The sequence below is a fragment of the Tuber melanosporum genome (genome assembly GCF_000151645.1).
Source record: "Tuber melanosporum whole genome shotgun sequence assembly, scaffold_1, strain Mel28".
Taxonomy (NCBI): Eukaryota; Fungi; Ascomycota; class Pezizomycetes; order Pezizales; family Tuberaceae; genus Tuber; species Tuber melanosporum.
In genome coordinates this window covers 180,456-204,346 of record NW_003298755.1, presented here as the reverse complement: position 1 = coordinate 204,346, position 23,891 = coordinate 180,456, and the positions used below count along the sequence as shown (strand labels likewise).

Here is a 23,891-nt window from a genome sequence, read left to right as displayed (position 1 = left end):
AAAAATAATAATTATGATAATAATTATTATTATGATAATGAAAAAATGTTGTCTCCAATAAACCCTACCGTACTGTACTCCACAACACTGCAAAACACCAAGATTAACCTTTCCCCGGGGGCAAAGAAACTTCAAAGGAAGCAGAAAACGAAGGTTTCGAGTTTTCGTCGGTTGTCGAATCCGATCCCACCTTTTCATCTTCCTCCCCTTCATCGCTTGCCCGCCTAACCCACCCACCAGACGTCCCATTTACGCCAATTACCGGCCAACCCAATTTAATCCCTTCTTTTCCTCCTTCCTCAAAACACCATCGCACACATCGAATAAAATAAATAAGAAATCTCCACTCAATTCTTTTTTCCTCCCTATTTACAAATGACATCCACATCATTCCTTCGCTTGGCTGCGAGACAGCCCCTCCTGAGGACATCGGCTACTCTACCTAGGCTTGTTGCGGTGGTGCCGAGGGTTCGGGCCAAGACTTCTCTGAGGTTTTACAGCGAGGGCCATGAGGAGAGTTTTGAGGAGTTTACTGCTAGGTCGGTTTATACTCTTTCTTCCCCCTTCTATTCCTGCTATATCTACTACCTTCATTGATCTTGTTATGTGGGTGGATGAGTGTGGTGGGTTGGGTTATCGTTTGTTTGTTTTGCTATTCGGTTTTGGTGTGGAGTTTTTTTTTTTTTTGGTGGTGGCTTTGTGGTCTGACATCAGAAAACGGGCTGGTGGATAGAGGGGATGGCTGTTTGGTGAGGTGGGGGCGTTGAGGGGCGATGGAAGGAACGAAGGGATGGACCACACAAATGACCTTCACAAAGGTAGACTAACGTATTCTCTCCCCAGGTACGAAAAGGAATTCGAGAACGTCAATGATGTCTTCGAGCTTCAGGTATAACAAAACCATCATCCATTCGCCCCCTCTCACACAGGGTAGCACCCGACATCTCTACCATCACAAGTGAATAACCAGCGAGCTCCCAGCGCAACCTAAACAATGCCTTCGCCTATGATCTTGTCCCATCCCCTTCCGTCATCGTCGCTGCGCTCAAGGCCGCCAGAAGGGTCAATGATTTCCCCACCGCCGTGAGGATCTTCGAGGGTAGGCCTCCCCCCATCCACCCATCCAACTCCGGCTCATCAGTGTTAACAATCGAGCAGGCATCAAAGCCAAAGTTGAAAACAAGCAACAATACCAACAATACCTCGACGAGCTCAAGGATCTCCGGGAGGAACTCGGCGTCGCACTCGTTGAAGACCTTTACCCGGAGAGTAAATAAACATATAGGGCTTCCTCGATTGGAGGTTCTCCGCAGTGAGATAATATCGCATTTTTTACTTTTTTCGATAAACAGAGATACTAAAAATAAAACAAAAAACAAAAAAAAAAGGAAAAAAGGAAAAGGACATCACAGACGTCCTTGCCATAAGCTTTGCATTTTCTGTCATTTTTCAATTGTCGACGGGTCGATGGGGTCATGCATGTATGCACCCACGTGCCGGACGTGGAATAGGCGGATGGGGGAAAGGTCCAGATGACTGGTTTGGCGGGGTGTAGATTGGGGTGGGAAGGTGGAGTAAATTACAGTGATCGGAATGGATGGTGGACACGATGTGTGAGATAGAATTGCCATTTTTATGGTGACGTTTCAGATGAAGAGAGGCGGGATATGGCAGAGCGGGATAGACTACCGTGGTTGCCATTTCCAAAAGCAACCGTGAATCTTGGCGTTTCTTTGTCCCGAATTGTGCCAAGATTTAGGAATACTTTTTGGAATAGGCAGGTTACAGTATCGGTATGCGTTCAGATGAGAAACGGCTGAGGTGAAACATCATAAAATTGCGTCAGAATCAAAAGTTCCGAAAGGTTTAGTCCTGGCAATACAAGGTTAGGATAATGACGTTTTATTCCGTTTTTTTTTGGAGCCGAAAAAAAAAAAACAAAAAAAAACAGTAATCTTATCTACCAGTAAATGCATTATTGTGCCGTATTTGTATATCATACTAGCCCCTCCGGGCCCTCCCAGATCCAGTTACACGGCAAACCGACGGCAATCTACCCTCCCTCTCCTGAACCCGCAAGCATCACAAGACCGGGAAAACCTCCCGACCGTGTAATATCAAGCAACAGCGAAATCAACAAACCAACTCACTTGTACTCTACAGTATGATACGATATCAACCTTCACCCACAGCCAAATGCCACGCAAAAATCCATCAGCGCATCGGTATCATAAACCAGCAGAAATTTTCAACGCTGTTCAAGTCCGAGTCACCATACCTGACACACACAATAACCTAAGTCACTTTCAGCGGTTCTGCTTTCCAGTCCCGGGCTTAATTGAATACGCAGTGATTATCCAGCTGGTGTGAAGGTTTAAAGTATCTTTGCCCTGCTCGTACTTGTATCATACTGGAATAATTCAACCACGTGCTAGGGTAGGTGTTGAAGTCGTAAGCTGGGGGGGCTGAGGGGGGGTCGCGGTATGATACCGCAAGTTTTCGCGGCGTTTTTGCACCTTTCTGTCCGGGACAGGGAATTTTGGACGTCTCATCTACTGTACGAGTACGAGAAAGGGTGAGATTCGATTCTTCTAGTATCACAAGTTTTAAGGCACGTTTAGTCTATCGCGTGACACTCGACTTATTCTGAGGAATGTAATAATTTCTAAAAAAAATCTAAAAAAAATCTAAAAAAAAAAAAGCTCATCTTATCTGTGACATGATGTGGAATTCTAATGCCCAACAATAAGTACTTTTCCCCCCCTCTGCACCAGACACAAAAATTTTACTATCATGTTTCAAAACCGGAAAGAGAAAGAGAAAGGGAAAAAAAAAAAAAAAAAAAAAAAAAAAGACTCTGGAAAACCTAATTCATCGCTATGACAAGCCTTTGGCCAAAGGGCACAAAGGAAGGGAAAAAGAAAAAAAAAAAAAAAACTAATATCAAAGGTCAGTAATTACAAAGGAGTGACGATGGAAAAGTTTCAATATTTCAACATTATTATTCACCCCCCCCCCCAAAGTCAATCTTGCTCTCACTCATTTCTTTCCTTCCAGAAATTCAACAGCCTAGTTCATGTGCGCGAACTCAAACCAGTTTGCTCTGCAGTCCTCCTGGTCGAGACCTGTTCCGTCTGTGAATCGGCCTGGCTGGCAACCGTTGCACTTTGGTGATGAGGGGCAATTAAAGTATGGGATGTGTTGGTAACCGATATCTCGGAACCTGTGGTCGTTAAGCTTTTCTCAGAGAATGATCCAAGTTCCTGCGTAGTGGATGGGCTTACCAGTGAATCTTGTCCTTGTCCTCCATCAAACCCAGAGCGATACTGTGAACCGGCGCATCACCCCATCGCTCGTAAAAGAACCCGCCGGCACGGTCCAGATGATCAAAGTAATCCCTGTACTTCTTGCTTCTCCAAAAGTTCATGTCCGCAATCTCAAAGTTACTCCAGAAATGACAGGTTGAGTATCCAGCCTTTCGATGGTGCTCTGGTCGGTTCTTAGCATCTGTCAACCAGGCCATGGCATTGTTCGGATGCAAGTATTCCGGATTCTCAGCGAAGAACTCAAGGCTGTGCGGCCATAGAGTCTCAATGGATTCGGGAGAGTCGTAGATATTGATGACGAAACCGTAGGTTTTGTTGTTATCCTCCATGTACTTGAATACATCGTAGTTTACATCACAGAAGAAACTATTTTATGTCTTTTAGCAAGTTAAAGTCAGGGGGAATTGACGTGGAAACAACATACTGTACTTTAGGCTCAACGCGCCAGTACCACCGGATGTCCTTCAATGCAGGGTGATCATAAAATTTGCCAGAGTTCCACCGGCACATTTGATGGTAGCTCTTGAGCCCAGAATATTGAACATTCTTCTCTTCCAATAGCTTAACGGACTCTGCCATAAGATCATTGTTGATCCAGGAAGGAATTTCCCAATGGTCTTTTGGGATAACTTCTACACCACACAATTGAGCCCACAGTTAGCCGCTGCAGGGGGGGGGGGAGAAGCAAAAGCAACACTATGGAGATAAGATGAAAGCTCACCGTATCTACACTCAGCCTTAGTCTCCGCCTGCGTCTTGTCCTTAAACTCCTGAGTGAATTCCTCATCGTTGAAGAAAGTCCATGGATAATTGAATTTGTAATTGAAAGTTTTTTCCAAATCCCTCATTGCAGAAACCATCCCCGCAAGCTCATTATTCCTCACCAGCGACAGTAACGTCGCCGATGTTCTCTCCGCCTCGCCAGGTCCCCATAGCTTTCCTGAAGGTCCCTTCTCGGGACTGAGTAAGGGGTCGATACCCTTTAGCGAGCCACCGGTCTTTGGTCGAACGAATTTCCCTCCCGACGCTCCGGCGGGTGAGCCCAGACGCACCGACGGTGATGAGTAATTGTAGAATGCGAGCAGCAGTGTTGTGAGGGCCGCTAGTGTGATGAGAGCTCTGAGAATGCCCTTTGTTACCATTTTGTGGATGGGGGAGGGAGTGATGCGAAGCGGGGTGAAAGGTGTTTTGTTCGGAGGGGAGCGGGTGTACGGTTGTGAGAGATGCGTGGGGAGGGAGGGTTTATGGAAAGCTTAAAAGGGCCTGCCCCAGGAAGAAGAAGAAGAAGAGGTTGTTGGGTTGTGTTGAGAAGGTGATAGGGAAAAGGAAAATAATAAGAAAAGAGTTCACTGGGCAACCTTGGTGAAAAATTCTCGCGACACGATTGGACGACAAACGAAGCGTACCTCTCTTCGAGTTCGAAAAGAGCAGAAAGTGGAAAAAAGGGGTTTCTGAAATACTTGAGTACAGTACAGTACAGTACTAGGTCAAGTACTCGTATTGTACACCTGGCCTACCGGTAGACTACTGTGTCTATCGATGTGATACCGGAGTGTCTTCCATACCGGTAAATACTCCCTTGCTTTCTTCTCTTCAATCCTTGGTAAGCTGCATTTGTATTCGTCCCTTCCAACATGGCCACCCCCTTAGCACAGTAAGTACTGTACGAGTACGATTAAAGTAAAAAATCGGCATTGGCAGGTGGCGCCGCTATCCCCGGCATGTTCTGCTGATCCTGGGATACAGTAATGGGATGGATGGATTCAAACGCGGTTAAAACACAACCCTACCGATGCGGTACCCTAACCATACAAGACAAGTGCAGTGAGCGCCCCTACAATAGCAGCGGAGCAATATCATAGACTACCGGCACGCTGCAGCATCGTAAAGATATCCGCGCATCAGATTCCCGTCATGGAGAGAGAGAGGAAAAAATTAATTCTTGGTTATGAACATCTAGACTACACACCATTGCCACACCGTCGGGTTCGGGGAACGACATCGGAAGTTCGGAACCCCCTCCCCCCTATAATCTCACGACCCTCGTCTCAAGTCTTGATTGCTTGACCTATAATAGCCTTAGGCGAGTGACGTACCGTGAATTCCAATGCGAGCGGGGCTTGAGGAATTTTCCCGAGAATCTCAAAGACTCCGAACGCGCGTGCTCCTGAGTGGTCGTGTTGAGGGGGGAGGGGTGCACAGTCTCGTGCCGCGCGGTATTCATTTTTCTCGTAGGGTTCTATCGTGGTATCAACCTGTCTGCCGTTTGTCGCTGCGGGAGGTGATACATCACCGGCTTGCCTCTCTGCCGGTAACTTACTGCGCTCTTTTAATTTTGTGCTGGTTCTATGGCACATGAGCTATGTTAAAAACTTAAAAAGGTTATTACCATTTGAATGGATGGTACTGTGGCATATCTAGATCGCATTGTGGCCACAGAACTGTACCATCAGCAGCCAAGTAGGCTGCGTGCCACTTTCATCCTGTGCAAGTACCGGTACCTGTACTAGTACTATACCCATACAGCATGCTGGCGTCTGATCAGGTTCGGTGGCCATAAATCTGCTTGAATGCTCCCCAGATAAGGCAGCAAGACAACATAGGAGATGCAAGCGTTTAGTTGGCCAAGTTACTTTGTATGATGGGGGACGTGAGTGGAGCACAAGTACTAGTACAACTTTGCCACAATTTCCTGAATTTGTATGGGGTGCACTCTCCTCCCCCCGACACGTTTATTCATAATCCTCTCTTCCATAATATCATCTAAATTACAAACGCTTCCCAGCCCAACCTCAAGTGTCCAAGTGCGCAAAGAGAAATAAATAAAGCAAGCAAGCAGAAAGGAAAAAAAAACCTTGATGAGAAATGGAGGGGAAACCTACATGATTCCTTCATATATTTATTCGAGACGTTTGGCATTGAATGCGCGCGAATCAGAACACATCAAAACGTCAGTTGTCCTAATATGCCATTCGTTAGTCAACTACGATAGGAAGAGGATTGTTTGGGGTGTTGGCAGAGGGAAACATACTTTTTTTTTTTTTTTCCTTCCCGGAGGAAGTGTTTTAATGGAGTTTTATATTTTTATTTCAGGCTCGGAAAGACCCCCGAGCGGGTATAGGAATAATATTCTTCTTGCCGATCCTCTGACTGTAGTGATGGCATCAAAAAAAAAAAAACTCCTTAACCAACCCCATGGCTTCATGCTCGAAAGAACATGAAGACCGCGAGGAAAACGACGACGAAGCTGATAAGCAATGCCGTTAACCGTTGCCAGCTGATAACTGGACTTAAAAATGTAAAACACTACCGGGCGACCGGAGTGCTACCTAGGTTGTGTTGATTGTATAGATTCCGAGCCCTGACGGCTACGGCGGGGGGGGGTATTGTGGGAGAACCAAGGGTTCGTCCGGAACTAGCAGAAGGTGACATCGAGTACATCCGTGAAGGATGACCGCTGAACACTTGTGGCGTATCTACAGAAGGAGTCTGAGCACAAGTTTGTCAGTCGTTTTCCAAATGAGTCGCTCATCAAAGCAAGAAACAGAAACGGAAACATCAGAAGAATTTTTTTTAAAAAAAAACAAAGCGACACTTGAGGTGGGGTATGTGGAGGAGGAGAGAGGACGGAGCGAAGCGGGGGGGAGGGACGACCAATTTATAGCCGAAGAGTTGGGGCAGTCGCTTGGCATAGCTTGGCGGGTGTGTGTCACATTTCCCGGTGGTTGACAGTTGGAAGAGAATGTTGCATGTTGCCGGCCATTGACCTATTGATAGGTGCAGTATGATACTGTATCCGTATTGTGTGATACAGTCCCGGTGCGGGAAGCATTGCCCGACAAAAAGGGGCGTTATTTTGTCTCACAACGAGCAGTGTGAGCATGATAAGACGTAAATTAATCTAACCAAATTACCTGGATACATAGTAATTCTCTACTCGTATTGTTAACTGCAAGTCACTATAATTCATGTCCTCCGATCAATACATACTGACTGATATGCGGGCTTCGTGGTCGTTATGCGGGAGCGTTTGAACACTACCGGGGCCTAAATTCCTGACTTTTTCCTTCCCCTGTTTGGACGATTGTAGTGCCGTCATCGTGATCGTATAGTGGTCCATTTGCAGCCGTATGGGGGATGAGGTCGCGTGGTGGACTTGCGGTACAAGTATATATTTACTCGAGCACCTCCTGCCTCTCATCCCTTGCTGGTTCACTCTGGCTCTTGGATCTGCAAAGCCCTCTCTCGAGTGTGCTGCTGGGGAGTGCTGCTGCCAATGGCTTCTAGTTCAGCCCGGTTGAGAACATTGCCTGGATGTAGCAGGTCTCACGGTCCAATATCTGCGGGTGATAGATTGCTTTGCGATGAGGTCTGAAAGTGGCCTCGGATGCCTCTTTGCGGAACTTTAGGTTCCTTTTTCCTTCCGGCCCTCTCGGGTGAATAGCCGCTGGTAGCCACTTCCTCCGGAGGCTGCAAGTGCATTATGACCTGGCGCATAGTCTAGCTTGTGGACGGGTATGATACAAAGTCGTCTAAGCAGCTGCCGGGGCTCGTAGTTCCCCGAAGTTTGTTAAAAATCGACAAAACACCAAAATTCTTAGAGCTTGGCTGGTTCTCCCGCTGGTTCACAAGCGTCAGGGATTGGTTAGTCTAACCAAGGGTTACTGTACTCGCACAAACGGGTTTGGCTATGTGTCTCCCAAAATTTGGCTCTTCTTGGCAATTAACAGTGCTTTTTTGTTTTTCGGAGTTCAAGAACATTCCACATAACGTAATGCTTGAAACAAAGAAAGTTACTGTGGGGATAGAAAATAGAGCTATGATATATGATAATTATTATTATGATGTTTTTCAAAATCCTAGTGGGGGGACTGTGCAGGGTTTTCTTTGTGGGGACGAGCATCTCAGAAATGTATTGGGACCTCTCATTCCTCTTGTTTTCTGGACAGAGTGAGCAGAACAAGTACTGTGAATACACATTATGAACGCGCAGAACAAGCACAAATAGTGAACAAGTATTCCCATAAGTTACCGTAAAAGTTTCAATACCGGTACTAGCAAAACTTGTTTATGGGGGTAATCCTTGCTTACCAAGGATGGTTAGGGGGTCAAGCTACGAATAATAAACTGTCTTGTGGGTAAATATGGAAGAATAATATGCAGTACCGGTGCCGGTATTATTGGGAACGTCCCGGGCACAGGAATTAGCCTGGAACACTGCGAGTGAAGTTTGGCGGCACATACTCGTACTACAGTAGTCTACCGGTGGCGCTCGAGTACTGGAACTTAGTGGGGGGGGGAGTATCGTACTGGTATTGGGGCACGCAGAGGGGAAAATGTCTGCGCAAAGGATAAAAATTTAATGTCCTTGTGCTCTCAACTGCCGGGGAGGGAGAGAAAGAGTTTTTGGACTATGATAATATTATGATAGCTCTCTCTACGTCCCTGGTTTCTCCAGTGCCTTTCCCCCTGCCCCTGGCGGGCTCGGGGATAAGTCGCAGCACTGCTATCCAGGCTGGGCTTCAACCCCGCTGCTTTCTCGAACACGACAGGAAACAAACCGACACATTTAAGCCAGTTGGATGGCCGTGCCGATTGCTTGAGCAAGGTATAGCCCGTGTTCATAAAATTTAATGATAAATATTAACTAGGGACCGTGATGGCAGGATCTTGGGAGATTTCGAAAGAGGTCTGTCGGGGTGATGGAAAGGGGTTTTGGGGAGATTAAAGCGGATACTGCTAACTTGAAGTTTGGGGAGTCGGATGCCGAGATTGGGGGTGTTGGATCCGATTTCAATGTTACAAAGTGGTAAGTCTACTTACTATTCGGAGGGGCATCAGCTATCAGCGGTGAATTCATTATCATGCTCATGTCTGGGGGGCTCTGCGGCGTTATCATATCAGACTAGCACGGGCTCCTTGGGACCTCAAGCGAGTTGGAAAACCTTTTTTGCTTCATTCGTATGATGGCTAGTCTTGCGCCTGCAGCCCAATGACACCAGTCTCCGGGCCATTTCTGACCTATATATCCGCAATTCGAACCTGTTTACGTTCGATAGATGCCACCTATGGCCTTCTACGTCGATAGTATACATTCTAAACTATCAATTCCCCCATCACCACCAAACGACCCACCACGACGCCCCACACCCACGAGTGAGAGCCACCTCAGGCACCTGAGCACAGTACAAAAAAGCATCCATTCGTTTATAATTAGCAATCCGAGATCAAGCCTACTTCGGGATAGAACCCACGACCTTATTTCGCCCCCCCTTCAAATTCCCGTACCTTCAGAATTGTTCGAAGCTACCGGCTTGGTGGAGGTTTTGATATGCTTGCGTTGACGATTATGCGACTTTTTTTCTGGTTTTACGGGTTGAAGGGTCTGGCGGGGTTGTGTCGGCATGGTGATATATTACATCCGTGGTATGATATATATTGATATTGGCAGGGGAGGCATCGACGCATTCACCAAAACATGTCGGTAATTTTCCACCACGGGGGTCTCGACGAACCCTAGATGCACCTACCTCTCAATGTGGCCATGGCTCATTCACAAGGAGGTATTACACGTCAAATCTTTGGTCCGAGGAATGGTGTTGGACCGAATCTCCGGCACGCGCGTGTTAGAATTCTCCCCATCTTGGTTACGTTATGACGGCATCAGCGGGGGGAGGGGGCAACGTGAAGACTGGGCCAAGGAAAAGATAACACAAAAAATCAAGCAAAGCTAAATGTAGAAATAATAGAATAGTAATCCGAAATTACTAAATGTCAAGAATTCGTCCCCGGGGAATCCGTGAAATATTTCACTTGGCGAAAGCACATCCGATGTCGATTTTTTAAGGGGTTATTATGGATTTTATGGGAGTTGGTTGATTTTGTGTGAAGGACATACGGGACGCTTCATTGGGGAGCAGAACCTGACCCAGGGAGCCTCTTTACAGCCTTTGAAGCATCCTGATAAGTCGAGTGATAATTTGTGATTCTAGCTTTCTCCGTTTGAATGAGAATTCAAATGTATTCGTTGGGCGCTGTTGGGACAAACGCTACCACCCTCAAATATACTATCTACAAACCTCTATCTACCCAGTGTATCCACCATTGGTAGACGCTGTTATTCTATCTACTGTACGGCCCTATTCCAACACAATGTACTTCCTTAGGTGCTCTGGGATCGCTTCGTACAGGCCCTTGGAATCTAACCATTTCTTGCTGAAGAGCCTATCAGCGTATCTATAGGCACCATCGCATAGTATAGTGGCTACACTTTTGCCAGGGCCTAGCTTCTTTGCAAGCTCGTAAGCTGCTACAACATTTAAGGCACTGCTAGCACCCATGTATAATCCTTCCTCATCGAGGAGTCTGTAGACCATTGCGATGGACTTTTCGTCTGAGATATGTAATGCGTTATTGATAAGTTTGATCTCGGGTTTGAGGTTGTCTGTTACGCGCCCTTGGCCAATCCCTTCAGTGATAGACCCCCCAGTGCGTTCGTTGAGTTTTCCACCGGAAGTGATGTAGGAGAAGAGGACTGAGCCCGGAGGGTCGGCAAGCCAACATTCAGTGCGGCCGTCAGAAACTTCTTTGAGGTAGCGCGTAACGCCTGCAAGTGTTCCGCCAGTACCAGTTGCGCAGGTGAAGCCATCGAGTTTGCCGCCGAGCTGGGCCCAGATCTCCGGACCTGTTGTTTCAATATGGGCACGACGGTTCGCAACATTATCGAACTGGTTTGTCCAAACTGAGTTCTCGGTTTTTTCTAAGGAAAGTTAAGTTTAGGATTGGGGTTGAGAGGGAAGTGATAGAAACTCACCAGCGTGGCGTTTGGCCTGGTGATTATAGTTCTCAGGGTTCTCAAAAGCTACTAAGAGGGTGTTAGGAGTGTGCCTTGGAATAGTTTCTGCCAAATACGCATCTTACCGGCTGGTACAGGGAATACCTCAGCGCCCAGTAATCGGAGAAGGTCTATCTTCCCTCGTGACTGGGTGTTGGGCATATATATTACGCATTTATACCCTTTGATTGTTTGAAGATCAGCTTAAATCTTCAGTATCACCAATTGCAAGAAATTGGGCTGACCTTTCGACCGGCAAACATGCGCGAGGCCAATCCCCGTGTTCCCTGCAGTTCCTTCTACAATGGTTCCGCCTGGCTTGATAAGGCCCTTCTCCTCGGCATCCTTAACGACGTACAGTGCTGCTCTATCTGGGATTTTTATATTTTGGATGTCATTAATGTATTATCAGAGGGAATATCTGCTGAGCTGGAGGGGGACGTACCTTTTACTGAGCCACCTGGGTTCATGAACTCTGCCTTTCCATAAATATCACAACCAGTTTCCTCACTGAGTCTGCCGAGCCGTATTAAAGGTGTGTTTCCGATAGCTGTCGAGTTAGTTTCGGATTTGGAATTACGAATTTGCCGATGGCTGGGGATTGACAAACCTCCAACAAATCCATTCACACTGCCTTGGGCTTTTGAAACTTTGATTCCATAGGGGCTAGCAGCTTCAGCAGCCGTTGCAAAACGGCGGAGACCGAAACGGAACATGGTGTGAGGAAAAAGAGGAAGCGGAAGAAGAGGAGGGGTGGTGGTGTGGAAGGGAAGCAATGAGAAATGGCGAGAAAAGTAGTAGACAAATAGAGGGAAGCGGAAGGTGGGGCGAATGCACGCACGAGATTGGAGACCACGCGGCTCTTGGGGGTTTTAACTAATTTCGCATCGATTGATTTTGAAAGTGATAAATAGTCTAAGTTGGGATTATCAGAATTTTGTGTATAATATTATCTGATAATCTGGATGTGGAACAATCTGATTAGATAGGGGTTGCCACAACAAACGGTTAATAACTTTCTTGTGTTTATTTTGCCCTCTTATTTTGGCAATAGGAATCAGAAAACAAACGAAAACCGTCTTGCACCTCATACCCCTCCAACCTTGAAATCCACTTAGAGTAAGTCGCCTTAATTATTATTTCAATGCCTGCTCGAGTAGCTGGCTCACGATCTGCTCGTACGCGAGCCCCACGAAAACGAGCCCCCGCCGCCGCCGAGGAAACTCCAGCTACCACATCTCCAGCACTTGAACCTAGCCCACCACCAGCAACTTATACTCCGCTTCAAGATGCCATTGCAACTATATTTCAATCGGCCCAGAAGACTACAGCTGGTCACAGGAAATTGGCAATTACGATGCGGTCTATTTGGGAACAGTGTGCAGCAGGCACTGGGTCCCTGGGCACGTCCATCGGTGGGGGAAGGGTTGGAGAAAAGGCCTTTGTCAAAGGATTCACTAGTTTCCTTAATAGGGTTCTTGTGACCAAGAAAAGTGAGGTTGTGGGAGATAGATGCTTGAGATTCATAGACTTATTCGTGAGGGGGCTGCTTGATAAAGGTCGGTATTATCTGAAGGTCCATGAAATTTGCTAGTCCTCGGTGCTAATTAAGCGACCCGCTTGGGCAGATAAACCTAAGAAGAAAGACGGTGAAGATGAGCAAATGATAGAAGGTGAAGAAGGGGCTGTTGAAGAAACACCTGCAATTCGCTTCGTTCTTCGATTCATCTTTTACCTCTTGCCGTTGATATCTTCGAGAGAGAAAACGGTCCGATATCGTACCACACAGCTTCTCTCGCTTTCATTGGCCAACGCATTACCAGAATTTCCTTATGACTACTCTACAAAGTCGAACGCTATATTCAAGCAATTGAGATCCGAGCTCTTGAAGCGCATCAAGGATAAAGAAACTCCTGTTCGAGTTCAGGCAGTAGTCGGCGTGATAAAATTACTAGAAATGGGTGTTGGAACGGGTGAGGATGATAGTGAGGGCGGTGACGAGGAGGGGGATGGTAATGTGTTGGCTGCTTTGATTGAAACTATGCAAAATGATCCCAGCGCGTGAGTATCTGCTGTTATGTCATTTGCGTCTTTGGTGGTATTTGTACTGATATTGCTGCTAGAGATGTTCGGCGTACAATTTTGTATAATATCAACCCTACCCCCGAGACACTTCCTTACCTCCTTGAACGAACCCGTGATACCGATCCAGTAACCCGCCGTTCGGTTTTCACGCGCCTCCTTCCCGGCCTTGGCGATTTCCGTCACCTTTCTATTGGGATGCGTGAAAAGCTGCTTCGATGGGGTCTTAATGACCGTGATGAGTCTGTCCGTGAAGCTGCAAGACGTATGTTCAACTACCGCTGGCTTGAAGATGTCGATGGCGATGTAATCGAAATCCTTGAGCGCTTGGATGTTACTAGCGACGGCCCTCAAGGCGGAGTTAAGGAACTCGCGTTGAGAGGCTTCTGGGAGGAGAGGAAGGACTTTGTTGAGAAAATTACCTTCGGCGATGAATTTTGGGAAGATCTTACAGCAGAGTCTGCATTTCTGGCTCGGAGTTACAACGATTACTGCAGAGATCTTCCGAGTGCTCAGAGAGAGGCAGGGGAAATTGACGAAAAAATGCCTGAGGTTACAAAGCTAGCACTTCACCTCCAAAAATATCTGAATAAGCTTGTTGTCGCCCTAGAGAGCGAAGATGCGGAAGCAGCTACTTGGGAATTTGTTGCCGAGCAACTTCTGATGATTGCTTCGAGGATGGACTATGGAGATGAAATTGGACGGAGAAAGATGTTTGCCCTGCTTCGCGAGAGTCTCGCCATACCTGAATTACCTGAAGGCGTTACTAAATTGATAACTGAATGTCTTGCTAAACTTAGTATGGGCGAGGGCGATTTTTGCATGTTAATCTTGGAGGTCATTGCAGAGGTACATGATCGAATCGCCGACGATGAAGACGAGGCTGGGGCTGCCGACGAAAGCTTTCATTCAGCGAAGAGCGACGTCAGTGATGATGGCATTGAGGATGCTATCACTGTCAGGGTGCCTTCTGTAAAAGCTAGTACCCCGGTAGCGAAAGCCGCTCTATCAGCCAGAAAAAGATCTAGGAGCAGGCCTGCCGATGGAGATGAGGATACGGACGTGATGGATATCGATGGTGTTGAGGGGAATGGAGAAGAAGAGCAAGAAGGAGAGGGAGAGGACGAGGACGAAGAAGCAAAAGCTGTGAAGGAGCTCATGATTAACCTAAAGTGCCTTCACATTGCTCAATGTATGCTTGAAAATGTGTCGGGAAGTTTGAAGAAGAATACCCATCTTGTAACCATGTTGAATGGTCTAGTTGTTCCTGCTGTGCGGAGTCATGAGGCACCGGTAAGGGAACGTGGACTTAGATGCTTGGGGTTGAGTTGTCTTTTAGACAAGGTAGTTATCTCCTCCAAGATTCTGTCGATCCATTTGCTAACCTAGTCAAAGACACTTGCTGAAGAGAATCTTACTCTCTTCGCTCATTGCTTCAACAGGGGCCACGAGGCACTGCAAATAGAAGCGCTTCATATCATGTCGGATATTTTGGTTACCCATGGCTCCGCGATCTTTGAGGGAGATAGCTGCGAAGTGGAGCAAAGGGTTCTCTACAGAATGTTTGCAAAAGCATTGAAATTTGACGAAGTACCAGAGGTACAGGCTACTGCTACAGAAGTGGTCTGCAAATTGATGCTTGCACAGGTCATCAAAGACGAAGAGGTAAAGCTCCAATTGGTGTTTCAAGGGAGGTTCTGACCGGTTTTTATTAGCTACTCAAAGTACTTGTAGTCGCGTATTTCGATTCGGCAACGGTAGATAACCAAAGCCTTCGTCAAATCCTAACATACTTCCTACCAGTCTACTGCCACTCCCGCCCTGAAAATCAAACAAGAATGCAGAAGGTTCACCACTACACTTCCTCATCGCAAGAACATAACTAACATCTGTAGATAACGGTAAACACTATTCACCAACTGCTCCTGATCCGTGAGAATCTGGGCGAAGAGGAAGAAATGGTCTCAATCACCACTACAGCCTCACAGATGGTCGACTGGACCGACCCCCGCAAGAATGTTGGCGGGGGGGTTCAGGCAGGTCGCGGCGGCATCGAAGAAAGGATTGTCGACCCAAATGTGCACGTTGACCTCGCCATAGATACCTTGGAACGCGTCAGTAGCAGCAGCTGCAACAAGGAGGAGAAAAAAGTGCTATGCACAATGCTCGGAAAGCTTTATATACCAGCTGAAGCCACTCCCGAAAAGCTCAGGGAGTTGTATGATCTTGTCGCCCAGGCGATCGGGGATAAAGTTGCCACGGATGCGCCATCCAGGAATGCACTCAATAAGCTGGAGCTTTCGTTAGGGAAGATTGTCAGTGAGCTGGAGCGGGACGGTGCAACGGAGGCTACAGGAGACGAGCTGGCAGCTACAGGAGACGAAACGGAGGCTGTAGCTGGCGAGGCGACTGCAGGAGAGGCCTCGGATGACGAGGAGGGGGATGATACTATTGTCATGACGAGGCCTCCGAGGGTAGATGATCTCGCGAGCGAGACTGGCAGGGAGACAAGCGCCGTCCCTTCGATGGAAGCGGAGGAGCAAGAAGGTGGTGATGAGGACGAAGAGTAGCACGCTTCACTCTTCGAAATCTTCTACGTTATGGGTCTTCTCGGCGATGTATGAGTAAAAACGAGTCACTGTTAGTTTTATGATAATGATATTTTGAGATGTTATCGGCATCTCCCAAGCCTTTAGTGTGCTAGTAGAGTTGTTTTAGGATGGTGTAGCTTCCGCTGTTTGAGTCGGGTTGGTTTTGCGGAGTAGTAGTGTTAGGTTTTGTCAAGCATTGATCACCGACCGACGAGGAGACTGATGTGGGAAGTCATTTGCAAGGATATTTGCCATCTAAAGTACTTGTATTAGGACAAAACGTTTCGCGGTTTGCCCTTTTCACACCAAAAGTATCAACCTTCACCCTCTCACAGCCCAATGCCGATGAGAATTTGCCAAACAAAATCCAGCAGTGCATCGGTGAGCCTGCAGACAACACGGAGGAAATTACAGAATTTTTAATCATGGCAATAAGGTGGAGGGAATGTTGTTTAAGTCTGAGGTATGATATTTGGTTGCCATGTACAGTACAGTACTGTACAGTACCTTCTTGTATGGCGCCCCATATCACACAAAAATTTAGGTCACTTTCGGAGTGGTCAACACAATTGAAAACTAGACTATGGACACAGCTTTGATCCCTTGCAGTTCTGCTTTACTAGGTTTAGATACGTAGTAATTATCTAGCTGGTGGGAATATTTAAAGCAAGTGTGGGGAATTGTATCGTACTGTACATGCATGGCCCCAGCCCGCCCCCTAAGCACAGTGATTCCAAGCGCCCCGGGCAGGGAGTCGCATGCTGAGACTGGCGTCCAAAGTGCCACATTTAGTGGGTGCCTGCCCATTAGTCTAACCCTCGGTAACTCTTGCGCCCAATTATTTGTACGAGTATGATACAAGCCCCGTCCGTCGCCGCTCACCGGGATCCTACACATCTAGAAATCCAAGTTCCTGTATCTGAGGTAATCTAACGGCGTCCGCCCGGGAGGGCCGGACGGACGACCCACCGCCGGCCCGTCCCATTAGAGCCCCGCCACGTACGATACTGTGCACGGTATCTGTAGATAGCGGTCGAGCTGAAGCCGCGAGTGCGGTTGTGAAGGAATTCACAACCGCCCTGAACATGAGTGGAGGGTGTATATATATTCTCTGAAGAAGAAAAAAAAAAAAAAAAAAAAAAGCTGGTGAAGGTAAGTTAATTCATTCCTCGGTGTAAACTTTATTTTTTTTTAGAAATGCTGAGGGATTTCACTGTTTAGCCGCTCTTTATATTCAATACAGTATCATAGGTACCCGTGCTATCACTCGCTGCCGCACTGTCGCACACTTGTTGTGCTATGATGTGGTACACACCGACGCACTGCCATTTCCCCCTCGGTATTTTCTCGTTTGGGGGGGGGGGGGTATACATGAGGAATAATGATATGAAGGATTTCGTGCTCAGCATTGGATAAGATCGGAACGGGAGGTTGTTACGCTATATATTCTCGATTTAGAGCGCGTGGTCCAAGTTGTGATACTGTAACTCGTACTGCTATATTGTGCGGAAGGAGTGCCGGGGCAGGTGGGTGTGGGATATCACCCAGTCCTGCCGCAAGCAATACTCAAGCTTCACGGCGAGTAGGGAGATTTTCTAGGTTTTCAGTCTCTTTAGAGGTTTTAATTTTATTCTTTATTCTGATGATACTTGCCTAGTCGGTCAAGTTGGCCACCAACCAACCACCTCTTTCTTCCACTTGCTCTTCGGTATCGTCGAAAGCCGATACCGTAATCACTCACTCAAGGTCGCTGACTCGAATTCCTTTCACTAGATATTCCTTCGATCCTTCCTGAGCCCTGACATGTCAACCTCATTCTCAAAAGTGCGGAAGAAAAAAAAAAAAAGGGAAAAGAAAGATGAAAAGGAGCTATTTGCCCCACTCTGATAAACGATTACGCGGGGCAAAAATAAGCCCGAGAGAGGGAGAGAGGATTTCCCTTTTTCCCTTCCGCCTTCCGCCAAAACCGGACTGCGGCTTGGAACCTGGAGCTCGCTCAGCACGAGTGCCGCCGATAGATCGCGTCCCAGTTTAACCCGAGCGCACAACCCTACCCTACTGTACGTATAAAATCTCCAGAAGCACGTTCGCACAGAACCCCGAAAACCTCTCCTGGAATCTGTTCAAACGCTGGAGATGGCGTGGGGTCAGATTTAAGCCTTTCATCCAATATTCATACGATGACTCGTTGTTTTCAAATTTATCTGGCTCTTGTAGCTATGAAGCCGCCCCAGTACCCTATTCTACTGCACCAAACATGTTTCAAAATAATTTCCAAGAACGTTTACCCAACGTGCACGTGTGATATATCCTGTCATTTGACTCTGCGGAGGTGCCGGTATCATAGCCCTGGGGATAACCTAAATTTATCTATCTATCTATCATGACCCCGAGACACGAGAACCCCCCGCTGGTGGCTATCGGCAACGGTTTGAGGAAGCCAACGTGCGCTGCGACGAGCAAAATCGGGAGTCTCTCTCTCCATCGCGGTGGTGGCACAGGTAGGCGCCAAACTCATCACTACTTTCCCGAAAGGAAATTGCTCACTGAGAATCAGCTTTGTGAGAGAGGGCGGTATGATAATATCCTTGTATCATATTTCGGCTCTGGAATGGCGACTCGTCGACAACAGCCTGCATCTTGCCCAAACCTGGAACGACTTTTTTGGTGTGATGGTCATGGCTATGCCGAATGAAATACGAGATTCCTATGCACATTCAATGATCCCGGAAAGAGTGACTGAGGATTAATCAACTTTGTTTGAAATTAATGACAAAATACCTAGCCATAACCTACAACAATACAGACCCGCTACGGATCAGACACAGTAATAAAAAGTATCATACTATAATACATCCCCCTCCAAAAAAATAAAAATAAATTTATTCATCGAGCGCTTAAGAATGGATATTCACAAAATATCACTCGGGTAAGCTAAATAGAAACAGCTCGACACCAGAGCGCAAACAGAAACCAACAGACAAGATACACAGCAACATCGATAACGCTTACTCAGGCGCAGACACGTTGCTCTGCCTATATACGTAGATTACCTCCCGTTCCTTAGTACGTACTACATCCGTTACCCCCGAAAGGAACATCTCGTGGAGTATCTCTCGTGGAGTATCAAGGTATCATACCATGGTTCGACCATCATCCTTCCTCATCCACTGCAATCCACAGACCCACTCGCGCTTGCTAGCTACCAACAGTAGTTCATCTAGTGGTCTTTTTTAGGGAAGAAATCATGGAAAGAAAGGGAAAAAAAAGGAAAAAAAAGAAGTCCGATATCAAACAATGAAGTATCTGACAAACGAAACATTTGATCACTAGAAATACAATTATACGGAATGGCATCACTTTCCTCAACCCGCCTCGGCCAATACCCATAGAAACAGTGCAGTAAAAGGCGGTATTCTTGAGTGCCAACCTGCCTTTCTTTTTTAGGTTCATTGCTCACTCTGCTTCGCCACCCCCAAACGGTGCGCCAGGGTGTTCCCCATCCTAGCTGTTATGTTCGCCATTAACAGATGGCTGTTGTCTCTTGGTAAGAGGTGCTCTGAGGGTCAAGGGGAAGTGATAATCATCAGGATCCTCCTCCTCGCTAAACATCCCAAAGGCGTTAACACAGGCTTTCTGTTATCGGATTGGATCGGTTTCGGCACTTACGGCAATCTCCAACCAACGTAATCATCTGTATTCAATCCTTCCATTCCTTCCTGCAATGACGGGAAATCTCCAGGGGTCATCATGCCGGAGCGGTCTCTTGGGGAGCCAGGAGCAGACAAGGGACGTGAAACCTTTTGTTCCGTACCGTCGAAGAATGGGAATGGTTCCTTAGAATCGAACGAACCGGGGTAGGCTAAAAAAAAAAATCCCTAATTAGTCCCGTTGTAGTTACTACTAGCCGGAGCAAGCTACCTCTTCTCAAGGCTAATTGCCTTGCCTTAACATATTCCATGCCCATCCTCTTCCAGTCCAAGAGATCACTTAATCGCTCAGTTCTATTCCTTTGGTTGATCCTCTGCCTCCTGCTTTTAACAGTAAAATCGTACATGAACTGGCAAAGCTGGTTGACGCTGTCATCGACTCCCTTCATTCGGCGGTCCACAATGTAGATACCATAGTCAGATGCATTTTCGATCAATTCTTCCATGTAGCACCCAAAACCAGAAAGATTGGTCGTGATCGACGGTACACCCATGACAGTGCATTCGGCAGGAGTATAACCCTACGTTACAATAATTAGTGTTTTCCCCAAGCCAAATTAGAGATGCTCGGCTCACCCAAGGTTCGTAGTAGGATGCAAAAACTCCAAGATGGGTCCCGCGAACAAAGTCATCGTAGTCAAGCGACAAAACGGGGTTCGATGAATTCAAAAACTCGGGATGGAAAACGATCTTAACTCGATCGGAGGGATGGTTGAACAGTTGTACCCTCCGGATTTGGTTAAGAATAGGGTCGGCTTGGTCATCAATCTAAGGCAACACAAACCTGTCAGTATATAATACCTTCTTGAGGCAACATCGCAACGAAATAATTGAGGGTACCCCATCTCTCACCATGTTGTGCGTGACAATCGGTGGAAGAGCATTTCGCTTCAGAGCATACACTCGCCGTTTCAGCATGACTTTTTCTTGATTGCTCATGAGGTCCTTCTCAGCCGGAACTTGTTCTCCATCATGCCACCTCAACGCACGCTCAAACAGCCTCTTCCCAATCCCTTTCTCAATGTTATCCACAGTGTCCCGCAGTGCTTTGATAACAGCCTGGCCTTTCAAAGCTTCAACAGTTAGAGAGTGTGTCTGAGCCGGCATGATAATGAATGCAACGACGGTGGTCTTTGACCCAGAGATCTTCAGACGGTGGTTCAACCGAGCTAGCGATTCAATGAACATGTCAACCCCCTTATTGCGATACTCATAACGCCCTGCTGTGAAGAAGTAGAGAGTATTTTCTAGATCAAAATCGTTATGACCATAAAAATGACCCCTTATAAAATCATGAATCTTTTCCTTGGACTGGGCATGGAGATTTTGAAACTCGTGCATCGCCGAAAACTTTACAACGTTCAATCCATTGGGCAAAACGCCATCCGGTTTGCGTTTGAGCAGGTGCTCGCTCTCGTAAGCCGTGATATGAGAAACTGTAGTGAAGACATCACAAGAATGGGTTGCTGCACGCTCGATACAGTAACGGTGGTAGATCCCTCTCTTGCCCGCTTCAGCATCCACATCGAAATACTGAAGGTTGTTGTAGAAATCAACGGATCCAGCGCACAAGTATCTTCCGAGCAGTGTAGCGTGAGTTGTGAAGATAGTTGTAACATCAATTCTTCGCTTGCGGCAAAGGGGGAGAGCCACACCGGCGAGCCACTCATGGAAATGCGCAATAACTGCACGGGATTGCTCGTGGCTGACGAACTACGGAAAGGTCAGCCAAGTCGGGTTCCTGCATGGAACCGGGCACATACCTCTCCAAGGAACCAGGCAACTAGGTAGCCAAACACGACAGCCTCATTGGTCTCGGCATCGCCCGGTGGGCATGGGATCCCGGCTGTACTCCACAGATCCCCCTTCCATTCGTCCAAGTGCTTATACCCAGTACCTGTATCAAAAAGAAGCACCCTTGGGGCACCGTCAATAAGCCATCTACCGTACAGCCATTGAATTCCTCGATCACTCATAGCAGCGAGGGTGGCCTTTAGTGCCGGATTGGTCGGCTCAAGAGCTTCAACTTCAACCGCAGCCTGTGAAAGAACATCATAGTCTGATATTAGTGGTGATGCTGGTGGGCAAAGTGGACGAGATAGTGGATAATGGGTAGCCTCTTTAGGGGGGTATGGGTGCCAATATGGCGGCGGGGGGGAACAAGGCACGGGGAATGAACGATAAAAAGGAGAAGAGGAGCGAGAGGGTGTTTGAGAACGCACAGAAGTACGGTTGAGGGGGCCGATAAGGCAGTAACGCTCGCCATACTCAGCAGTAGTGATTGGCGCTTTAGACTTTATGACGGAATAGATACCGCCAACTATGAAGGTTCGATTCAGATTAGAACCTATATCGATTGCACTAGGGAATTGACGATGAGAACCAACATACCCCGGTTTGCAACCTCTGTAGAAATCTCGAACAGAAGGTGGTTCTTGACATCTCTTCTGCCTTCCGGTGCCTCAGACATTTCGTACCGTGAGTGTTCTCAATGACTTCTCGCTGCTCTTTTTTTCTTTTCTTTTTTCTTCTAAAAGACTGAAAAGGTCAGCGAAACTGCGTGTAGTGATGTGATTTCACCTCCGGCGGGAATGGTTTTCTAAAATATCTGGGAGTAACCCGGGGAAAAATGGACGAGTGGAATATAGATGTATGCTTTGGGGGCAGTGTCTATGGGGGCAGTTGAGACTTACAAGTACCAAGCAGCCACCAGAAAAAACAGCAAAAATTGACAGGGCAATATGCAGCAACAAAAAGGCTGAATTATAAGAGATGGGTAGAAAGAAAGCCCGCAGAGATAGGTTCCTTCTTTTTTTTTCGGTCTTTTTCCTTTTTTTTAATCTCCCGCTGCGGGTAGTGGTGAAAGATAGTGGTGTGGTGAATGCAGCAGGTGTGTGTGACAGGTGAAAATGTGAGGATGTTTGTCAAGACGGAGGGGAGATGGATGATGAGAGCAAGAGGGAAGCGAAGAAAAGAAGGTGAAGGAGGTAGAGAGAGAGAGATGAATAGAAAACAAGCGGCAAGATGGATTCCGCACCGGAATTTGGACAGGAAACAAAAGTAAAGGGTGCGTCCCCACCTTGAGCTCCTCCCCCTACGTATCAACCATCCCGCAGTCCTACTCGGCCATATGATAACATTATCGGTACGAAAACGGGGCCGGTTGGCGTTTACTCTAGCCAGATCAACCTCTGCCAATGAAATAGGTACTGTATTTCCTTCCCCCCAACACCGTGTTCTCCTCCTCATCCCCTCGTACTATCCCTTGGGCCATAATATTCGATCATGAAGAAGAAGAAAAAGGACAGGAGCCGAATTCCATCAACAAGCAAGGGAACAAACCTGGGCGATGGTTTCCCCTTGGCGCATGACGTCAAATAGGAACGTCAAACCCTCTTTATGGTACGAAGCACTGGAAACGTTTAACCTACCTGCTATCTTGGAACAGGGTAAGTTACCAACGCCATAACCAAACCTGAGTATCCTCCTGTAAGGTGTTATTAGTTGCTACAAATTGCCACCTATTGGTATCTGCTGCTGCCCAGGCGCGACTACCGCTTCAGTTCCTTCTTTCCCGCTCATTACGCCTGTACAGTACAGGTACCCACACAACGTATCCTGTTCTTCTCGCAAGAACACGTACTGTGCAGTAAATTCTCACAGTACAGTACATACATCATGTGCTCGAGTACCGGTACAGTACTTTCCTCAAAACCTTTTCTCCCCCTAATCATCTCCTGAGAGAAAAAACAAAATTTCCTGTTTACTCACTCCCGAGACCGCCCGAGAAGATGGGTGGAGCGATTCCGGACCAATATCATCGCCGGAAGTGCACTACGGAATGCTCTGTGAATCCATCACGCGTCTTTCTTGGAAAAGGGAAAATAACCTGGACTTTTCTTTTTCTTACGCATCTCAAATTTTCACAGCTGCACAACCACAATCAACCGAATAATGAAGTGGCAACTTTGATAGCGACAGTGCGAGTAAGCTACCAGTACCGGTAGCTTATTGCACCACTTTCTGCCCGGGCCTCTGATATCTCCAGCTTGCTCTGAAGTAATGGTTTCCAATCAGAGGAACGCTTGGCCGAGTCCATTGCCACTCCGGGGTAACCCCGCACCATTCCTATTGGTGCTTATCGTAGCATATATCTGATTAGACAATGGGGCGTTGTGCCCATGATATAACTTTCGAAACTAATGTCTAAAAAAAAAAGGCACAAGGACATGGTGAGCAATCCGAAATTACGGAACTTTGTTGGGGCATGTCGGTTTGCGGCAGAGACTTTTGCCTTTTGGTAGCAAATACCGGTAATTACAAGAGAGCAAGCAAGCAAGCCTAGTTC

At 47.1% G+C, this 23,891-nt stretch overlaps 5 protein-coding genes; 2 read left to right on the top strand and 3 right to left on the bottom strand.

The window, feature by feature from the left end:
- Positions 1-69: 69 nt before the first annotated feature.
- On the top strand, positions 70-1,359 carry GSTUM_00003834001 (uncharacterized protein). XM_002835044.2 has 4 exons: positions 70-539; positions 844-889; positions 982-1,099; positions 1,159-1,359. The coding sequence occupies exons 1-4, from the start codon at positions 376-378 to the stop codon at positions 1,275-1,277; spliced, it is 447 nt and encodes a 148-aa protein (XP_002835090.1). The 5' UTR covers positions 70-375; the 3' UTR covers positions 1,278-1,359.
- A 1,710-nt stretch (positions 1,360-3,069) lies between these two features.
- On the bottom strand, positions 3,070-4,468 carry GSTUM_00003832001 (uncharacterized protein; the record flags this gene model as incomplete). The annotated part of the gene is made up of 4 exons (XM_002835043.1): positions 3,070-3,223; positions 3,285-3,692; positions 3,751-3,958; positions 4,048-4,468. 4 exons carry the CDS (start codon positions 4,466-4,468, stop codon positions 3,070-3,072), a joined length of 1,191 nt encoding a protein of 396 aa, XP_002835089.1.
- A 5,862-nt stretch (positions 4,469-10,330) lies between these two features.
- GSTUM_00003830001 (uncharacterized protein) lies at positions 10,331-12,044 on the bottom strand. XM_002835042.2 has 6 exons: positions 11,771-12,044; positions 11,606-11,710; positions 11,406-11,531; positions 11,247-11,342; positions 11,140-11,190; positions 10,331-11,085 (listed from the first exon to the last, which is right to left on the bottom strand). Exons 1-6 carry the CDS (start codon positions 11,874-11,876, stop codon positions 10,466-10,468), a joined length of 1,104 nt encoding a protein of 367 aa, XP_002835088.1. The 5' UTR covers positions 11,877-12,044; the 3' UTR covers positions 10,331-10,465.
- Positions 12,045-12,222: 178 nt separating this feature from the next.
- Positions 12,223-15,922, top strand: GSTUM_00003829001 (uncharacterized protein). XM_002835041.2 has 7 exons: positions 12,223-12,719; positions 12,807-13,221; positions 13,284-14,224; positions 14,387-14,586; positions 14,638-14,922; positions 14,958-15,089; positions 15,138-15,922. Exons 1-7 carry the CDS (start codon positions 12,305-12,307, stop codon positions 15,810-15,812), a joined length of 3,063 nt encoding a protein of 1,020 aa, XP_002835087.1. The 5' UTR covers positions 12,223-12,304; the 3' UTR covers positions 15,813-15,922.
- A 3,039-nt stretch (positions 15,923-18,961) lies between these two features.
- Positions 18,962-22,787, bottom strand: GSTUM_00003828001 (uncharacterized protein). XM_002835040.2 has 9 exons: positions 22,237-22,787; positions 21,935-22,081; positions 21,766-21,863; positions 21,307-21,582; positions 20,396-21,256; positions 20,120-20,311; positions 19,755-20,064; positions 19,503-19,695; positions 18,962-19,437 (listed from the first exon to the last, which is right to left on the bottom strand). The coding sequence occupies exons 2-9, from the start codon at positions 22,011-22,013 to the stop codon at positions 19,338-19,340; spliced, it is 2,109 nt and encodes a 702-aa protein (XP_002835086.1). The 5' UTR covers positions 22,014-22,081; positions 22,237-22,787; the 3' UTR covers positions 18,962-19,337.
- Positions 22,788-23,891: the final 1,104 nt, after the last annotated feature.

Excerpts from the sequence above, each read along its gene's own strand:
- GSTUM_00003834001 (XM_002835044.2), top strand. The coding sequence starts at position 376 with ATGACATCCACATCATTCCTTCGCTTGGCTGCGAGACAGCCCCTCCTG. Across the intron at positions 890-981 it reads ATGATGTCTTCGAGCTTCAG|CGCAACCTAAACAATGCCTT; the intron begins GTATAACAAAAC and ends GCGAGCTCCCAG. Across the intron at positions 1,100-1,158 it reads CGCCGTGAGGATCTTCGAGG|GCATCAAAGCCAAAGTTGAA; the intron begins GTAGGCCTCCCC and ends ACAATCGAGCAG.
- GSTUM_00003830001 (XM_002835042.2), bottom strand. The coding sequence starts at position 11,876 with ATGTTCCGTTTCGGTCTCCGCCGTTTTGCAACGGCTGCTGAAGCTGCT. Across the intron at positions 11,711-11,770 it reads TGTGAATGGATTTGTTGGAG|CTATCGGAAACACACCTTTA; the intron begins GTTTGTCAATCC and ends CTAACTCGACAG. Across the intron at positions 11,343-11,405 it reads GCATGTTTGCCGGTCGAAAG|GGTATAAATGCGTAATATAT; the intron begins GTCAGCCCAATT and ends AAACAATCAAAG.
- GSTUM_00003829001 (XM_002835041.2), top strand. The coding sequence starts at position 12,305 with ATGCCTGCTCGAGTAGCTGGCTCACGATCTGCTCGTACGCGAGCCCCA. Across the intron at positions 12,720-12,806 it reads GAGGGGGCTGCTTGATAAAG|ACGGTGAAGATGAGCAAATG; the intron begins GTCGGTATTATC and ends CTAAGAAGAAAG. Across the intron at positions 14,225-14,386 it reads GGTGCCTTCTGTAAAAGCTA|CTGTGAAGGAGCTCATGATT; the intron begins GTACCCCGGTAG and ends AAGAAGCAAAAG.
- GSTUM_00003828001 (XM_002835040.2), bottom strand. The coding sequence starts at position 22,013 with ATGTCTGAGGCACCGGAAGGCAGAAGAGATGTCAAGAACCACCTTCTG. Across the intron at positions 21,583-21,765 it reads GCCCCCTCAACCGTACTTCT|GCTGCGGTTGAAGTTGAAGC; the intron begins GTGCGTTCTCAA and ends GTTCTTTCACAG. Across the intron at positions 21,257-21,306 it reads TTGCCTGGTTCCTTGGAGAG|TTCGTCAGCCACGAGCAATC; the intron begins GTATGTGCCCGG and ends ACCTTTCCGTAG.